This window comes from Monoraphidium neglectum (assembly GCF_000611645.1).
Source record: "Monoraphidium neglectum strain SAG 48.87 unplaced genomic scaffold scaffold03331, whole genome shotgun sequence".
In the NCBI taxonomy this organism is placed as follows: domain Eukaryota; kingdom Viridiplantae; phylum Chlorophyta; class Chlorophyceae; order Sphaeropleales; family Selenastraceae; genus Monoraphidium; species Monoraphidium neglectum.
Window position 1 is genome coordinate 1 of NW_014010297.1, and position 6,643 is coordinate 6,643.

A 6,643-nucleotide genomic window follows, 5' to 3' on the forward strand; every position below is an offset into this window, starting at 1 on the left:
TGTGTGTGCGCGCGCGCGCACGCGCAGGCTCGCATGTTGTTATGGTGGTGGGGCGTGTGTGGTCGGGGGGGCGGCCCTCCAGCTCAGCTCTGGGGTTGCTTAGGACTGCGGCAGTGGCGACGCCCCATGGGCATCTGCAGATTGCGCACACCGATCCACCCACACACACCCACTTGACGTTTACGGGCTCCTCCCTCCGCTGCACTGCCCCCTTCCAGACAACCTCCATTACGTGGCGGGCAACATCATGATCCAGGAGGACACCGGGCGTCACGAGAACAACGTGCTGTAAGCACTCTGCCGGGAGCGAGAGCCTGCCAGTACTGTGTTGGGGGATCAGCACTGCCAACAGAGAGTGGGGTGTTGGGCTCGCACCTAGGCGTCCCGGAGGCAGTGGTGCATGACTCTTGTTTGCACGTGCAATCGCGCCCTCCATCCCGCCACCTCGTCACCCATGAGGGCACGCACGCCTGATTCATCGCAACCTGAGCGGTCACAGTCGTTGCATGATGCAAGAGCGTTGGTGTGACCACCGGGGCTGCCAGCTGTCCAATCCCACTGACATCTTGTTGTCCCCATTGCAAACCCGGCCCGGCACAACTCTTGTGACACCCCAGCTGGGCGTACAACGTCGACAGCGGCACCCTGACGCGCGTGCTGTCATCCCCCCGCATCGCCGAAGTGACTGGCATGTGGTGAGAATGAAGGGGCTCCTCTGTCGTGAGGGCGCGCACTCAAATCACCCTATTGCAAGGTAGAGGCAGCCGCTGGCCCCTCCACCTCGCGAGGAGGGCCGTGCAGCACCCTTGACGCCTTTGACTCCTTGCTACCACCTCGGACGCCGGGGCCTTGCTGCTGGGACCACCGACCGACAGCTGCGGCCCTGCTGCACTCGGATGTGCGTGCCGCCTGCACCGGCCCCCATTCTGCGACCCCTGCGGTTCCTTGACACCCGGAATTCCTGTATTGTATGTAATAAATCCACGCTGCCCCCCTCTTGATCAGGGCCAACGTCATCAAGAGCTGGGGTTACCTCAGCCTGGCCATCCAGCACCCCGAGGAGGACCTGCCCAGCACCTCCGCCGCCAACGTCGAGGCGCAGCGCGGCTACATGGTGCGCCCCTCGCCACACGCGCTCGCGTTTCTTGGGCCGCTGCCCGGATCAACTGCCATCGCCGCGGGCCTCGTGCATGGAAGAGCCTTGTCTAGGGAGTTTTGGTGATGCTCAGCACTACTCGCTTGCAGGCTGTACCAGCCAGGGTCCTCCCCACCAAAGCTTCCGAGCGGGGGGGTCCTTTTGATGCATGCCCCCCAAATCAACACAACAACCCCGTAACAAGACCGTGACGCTTTTTCCCCTCGACCCACCGACCTCCAGGGCTACCTGGGCCCCATCCCCAACAAATACTTGAATGACAAGTATACCCTGACGTTCACCGGCATCCCCGCGGCCGTGACGCCCGCGGAGAAGAGCGCGGTGATTGCCACCACTAAGGTGTGCATCGACAAGGCCGCCAAGCCAGCCAAGCCTGGCCAGGGCAACAGTCACTGATGTTTGACCGGTCAAATAACCCCAGGCGCGCCCTTGCCGTGTTGGAGGCTGCCTGCGCAATATGTGCGATTATGTGCATACTTTGTTGGTATATGTGATCGACTTTGCTGCAAGAGTTTCGGTACGCCGGTACATGCACAAAGCCACAGCGAGGTGAGCGGGCGCGCGCCCCGCACTCAATTGATGGCATCAAGGCTTGTTGCGATGGGAGGGCCAGCACGCTTGACTTTCTGGCCGGGGATGTGCGGGGGTTGTTGCTTCTTGCGCTCTATCAAGTAGGGCTCAGCCCGCTGCGAGGGATGACATGCGTGCACCAGAAACCCAATTAACGAGGGGTTCGCGTTTGCACAGCGTGAAATGATGCAAAGGGTTTGCCTGCCGCACTGAACTTGGCGCCTTTGCCATTGGCGCTTGCCGCCTGGCTGATGCTTTGCCGCACCTGCATTATTGATGAGGGGGCCGTACTTCCAAACTAGTTTGCGTGACCTTCACCGAAAGGAGCGCCCTGGCCCCACCATGGGGCTAAGCGGCTCCCATCCCACCCCGAAATGGGTTTGGTGGCTCAGGAGTGGGTTTCAGGCAACCATTCGTTCTTATGCCGGTTGAAAGTCTGGAACGCACTGTGGCGGGAATGTGCAGGCGCGGCTGCGCGGCGGCGTTCAAAGCTCGCGCGGCTAGCGTGCGTAGGCACGTCGGGGGTGGGGCGGGGGACTGGATGTGGGACGTGATTGTGTGAGCTGCGACGCGGACGTTGCAGGCAGGCCCCGGCGGGGGCTCGCACCGCTGCAGCACCGATATCGAGTAACCCTGCATTCCTTGGATGAGGCGGTCACGACGCAGCGGCGGGTGGTTCATGCGCCCAAGCAGCCTGCTCGCAGGGCGCTTCAGCCAACGAATGCGGGTACCAAAAACGAAGCTGGAGTGCATCACAAAACGCCCGTTGACCAGCCCGCTGCACCATAGAAGCCGGTCCTGCCCCTGTGCTCCTGCGTGTCAAAGCAGTTGTCTTGCGGTTACCAACGGTTGCCAAATGACGCGCCACGCCTGCTGACCAGGCGTGCCGCACTGCTATGCAGCCAACACACTGCGTACAAGCGACGCTCCGCAACAGCAAATGTGCGACAAACAGGCCTGCAGCTAGCGCGGGTCACTCCACCGCGCTCACCAGCCGAGCAAAAGTTTCGACACCTTTCAGCGGCTGGGAAACGAGAAAGCCCTGGACCAAGAAGGGGCAGTGGAAGCAACCATCAAGGCTCACGACGACGCAATCGCGCGGCAACTGGCGGGGGCTCGCAAGCGTGGCCTGGAGGGTTGCCGCCCACCTGCAGACCAAAAGCTTGCGCGCGCACGTGGCGGCGGGCATACTCCAACACGAACCCCAAAGAAGAGATCACGGCAAAAAATCGCCCCAGGCGCGCGTCGATCGCGGCGCCTTTCGTACATAAGGCTGCGGGCATTTCGCAAGCCGCCTGCTGGCGCCATGGCGCCCCAGGTCGGCCCAACGCCTCTACATTTCTTGCACGGTTGCGCGGCGGCGCCTTGCCCCTGAAAACACCTCGCACCCTCCAGCAGGAGGGGTGCAGCATGGCGGGTTGCTGCCGTTTCAATACTCCGCAAGGCGCTGGCGCGCGGGCGGCGCGGCCGCTGCCGGGGGCCAGCCTCTATGGGCGGCAGACAGGCATCAATAAGTCAGACCGTGGCCGAAAGCAAATGCGCGTGGCAGGGCCAGGGCAGATGACAGGGTGACGAGGCGGAAGGGCCGCCACACGCCACCCTGCGTCCCCTGGACTGAGGGGCGCCCCCCGGGGCGGGCCTCGCCCGCGGGGCCCCTTGCCCTGCACCGCGACGCACCGGCGTGTGCCGCTGCAAAACGTAGCGGGCGCCAGCCGAAGCAAACGCGCGGCCGCCACCGGCCGGTGGCGCGCCGGCGGGGCTCAGCAGAGGGAGGAGCGCATGGGGTGGGTACAAACGCCTCGTGCTCAGTCAAATCAACGCATTGTATTGTTGTACAAAACCCCCGAGGCTCTTTTGACTCTCCACATCTTGGGTCTCAAGACCCCAGATCTTCTCAGAAATGACTCAGATCTTCTCAGGTGCTCAAACCATGTGCCTCTACCGCGCCTGTACGACAGCGGCGCGCCGTGTACAATGCAAATCAGGCGTTGCTGGGCACGGTGAGTTGTGGGGTGCAGCGCGCCGAGGCGTGACTAGGCTTAGGGGCCAGCTGATCCCCCCATGATGCAATGGCATGCAACCCAATCAAGAGTTTTAAGTGCACTTGTGTGTGTGGTACGCTCGCGCACTTGTGCTCGGCAGCCTGCCGCAATTGCGGCCGACCGACCGCCCGCCCGCCGCCGCTCGCGTGCCGCCCCGCCCATCGCGGGACAAGGAGCGAGCTGACCGCCCACCCTCCGCCCTCTGCCCTTCAACCTGTAACCTCTGCCCTCCACCCTCCTGCCCCTCAAGCCGCCCTCACGCGCCGTCACTGCTCGAAAGGCTCCCCTTGCTGCCGTTGCGCAGCGGCGCGCCCGCGTCCGTCGCCACGCGGCGCGCATACGCGTGGTTGCCGTTGCCGTTGCCGCTAACGCCGGCGACGACGACGCTGCGCTCCTCAGTATCCGAATCCGAGGAGTCAGAATCGGAGTCCAATGATGACGTCACAAACTCCGGCTGCAGCGGCGTCATCACCACCGCCGAGCCGTCGCCGCCGCCGCCGCCGTCCGCGCCGCCGCCGCTCGTGCCGGCGCTGCTCGTGCCGGCGCTAGCTCCAGCAGCAGCGCCGACGCCCGCTGACTCGCCCTGCGCGTCGTGGACGCTGTCCGTCACGCTGAGGAGCGGATTGTTCGGGTCCCTCCTGGCCGCACCGGCCGCGGTCGTGCCGCCGGCGACGACAAGCGGGTCCAGTATGAAGAGCTCCACTTTCTCCCGCCGCGGGCTCAGCCCGCGCCCGCCCACGCCGCGCCCCAGCGCCGCCGTCAGCCCGCGGCCGGCCAGCGCGCCGACGCCGCCGCGGCCGGGGGAGAGGAGGCCGCCGTCGGCGGCGCCGCCGCCTGGGGCGTCGGCGTCGGAGTCCGCGGCGCCGCGCGCCTCGAGGCGCTTCTGGAGGGCCTCGGTGCGCACCTCCAGCGACTGCTGTATGCCGCGCCTGGCAGATTTCGAAAGTGGACGCCAGTGCGGGCGTGGGCAAGGATTTGAATGAGGAGGACTGATTGTCGGTGGATGGGGGCGCGAAGCCAACCTTGGACACTGGACCACAACTCTGGAGGCTGCTTGGGTGTGATATGCACCATGCACCGATGAGGCCGCTGTGCAGTGGGGCCGCAAGGCCCAAGAGCGTATTGCATGCGTGTACAAACGCATACGCACACACACACACACACACACACACACACACATGCACGCACGCACGCACACATACGCACACACACGCACACACATGTGCACACACAAGTGTGAGTGTGAATTTGAACACACATACACACACACACACACACACACACACACACACAGCGCACCACCCGCGCACCTCAGCGTCTCCGCGTCGCCGGCCGAGGAGCCGACCAGATCCGACAGCAGGCGCGTCCCGAGGTTGAGGCCCGCCTCGCTGCCCGTGATGGTGACACTGTCGGCGCCCGCCATCTTTAGGGTGGCCGCCTCCCTGCGGTGCGGCGGGTGGGTCCCGAGCCGGCGGTCAAGGAGGGGTTTAAGCTGGGGTATAATGACACAAAGAAGGGTCAGGCGGGAGTGGGGGAGCTCTGGCGGGGTCGGGGAGGTGTGGGTGGTGGGGGCCAGGGTGCAGGCACGGCCAGGGCGCGAGGCAGGAGGCAAACATGAGGTGGTTCGATTGGTGGCGGTGAGTCAAGGGGAAGCAAGCCCATGCGGGCCTGACACACGCCCGCACCGTCCCCGCAGTACCTCATCGTGGATTGCACGTCCCATCCAGCTGCTCCTCCCCCCCCAAAAAACCTTGATGATGCGCATGTGCGAGCTCACCTGCCGCCCAGGCACCCTGACCCCTACCCACATGACCCTCAAACCTCCTCCCCCTGCCCACACGCCTCCACACACACACACACACACACACACACACACACACACACACACACACACACACACACACACACACACACACACACCTGCACCCGGATGGTCGCGCCGCTGTCCTGCATAAAGTTTCGGACGGTCTGCCCCCGCTGACCGATCACCGCGCCGCACAGCCGCCGCGAAACCGCCAGCTTCACCTGCGCGGGTGTGCAGTGGTTCCCGCCAGATCTCCGTCGGATTGCACCGAGATCAGATTGCATTGGATCTCGTAAAATCATCTCAGATCGAGACGCGGCACAACGGATCAGGTGCCGAGCGGCGAGCCGCCGCGGCGGGATTGGGCCGACAGCGCTGGGGCACGGCGGCGTTTTGCCGAGGGCGCCGCCGCCCCCGGCAGGGCGCAAAAGAAAAAGCAGGTGCCGGCGCGGCGCCGGCGGCGGCGCGGCTTGACGTGGGCGTGGAGCGCACGCGGCGCCGCCCCTCCGCCGTCCCACCCCCTGCCCGCCGTCCCAAGCACACCTGCCCCCCCCCCTTCCAAATGAGACCTCAGAGCTTCCTAAAAACCTCAACCCTCAAGCCCTAAACCCTGAGTCTTTTATATATATTCCACCACGCTGGATGGCCTGCGCAGCCCTGTTCGCCACAGTGCACATCCCCCCCCCCCACACACACAGGGCCCCCGCGCCTGGTCCTCGCCGTTGTGGCCGCCGCCCCTTGCTACAGGGCTGGACGGCTCCCGTGGCAGCCGCTCCAGCAGGAGAAACACAGCTGTCAAAACAGAGTGCAGGGAGCCGGCCAGCAGCAGAACGCGCTCAGACGTGCCTGCGCAGGGACGCGCCGCAGGAGGGGGCTTGAGGGTTGTAGGGTTTAAAATTCAGGGTCCAGGGATCAGGGGTTGAGGCGTGCAGGGCGCTGGCTTTGAGGGGTCAACATTTTGGGGGCACTTTGAGAGAAGGCGGTCAGGACAGGGTAGTGCAGGGAGCCGGCCAGCAGCAGAACACGCTCAGACGTGCCTGGTGGTGATTTGTTTTTTGGGGGGCGTTGGGG

General features: G+C 64.7%; 2 protein-coding genes across 2 annotated transcripts; one reads left to right on the plus strand and one right to left on the minus strand.

The window, feature by feature from the left end:
- Positions 1-247: 247 nt before the first annotated feature.
- MNEG_12604 (phosphate-repressible alkaline phosphatase) lies at positions 248-1,552 on the plus strand (the record flags this gene model as incomplete). Its single annotated transcript, XM_014038923.1, has 4 exons — positions 248-288; positions 618-695; positions 1,006-1,114; positions 1,379-1,552. 4 exons carry the CDS (start codon positions 248-250, stop codon positions 1,550-1,552), a joined length of 402 nt encoding a protein of 133 aa, XP_013894377.1.
- A 2,472-nt stretch (positions 1,553-4,024) lies between these two features.
- On the minus strand, positions 4,025-5,191 carry MNEG_12605 (hypothetical protein; the record flags this gene model as incomplete). The annotated part of the gene is made up of 2 exons (XM_014038924.1): positions 4,025-4,697; positions 5,079-5,191. The coding sequence occupies 2 exons, from the start codon at positions 5,189-5,191 to the stop codon at positions 4,025-4,027; spliced, it is 786 nt and encodes a 261-aa protein (XP_013894378.1).
- Positions 5,192-6,643: the final 1,452 nt, after the last annotated feature.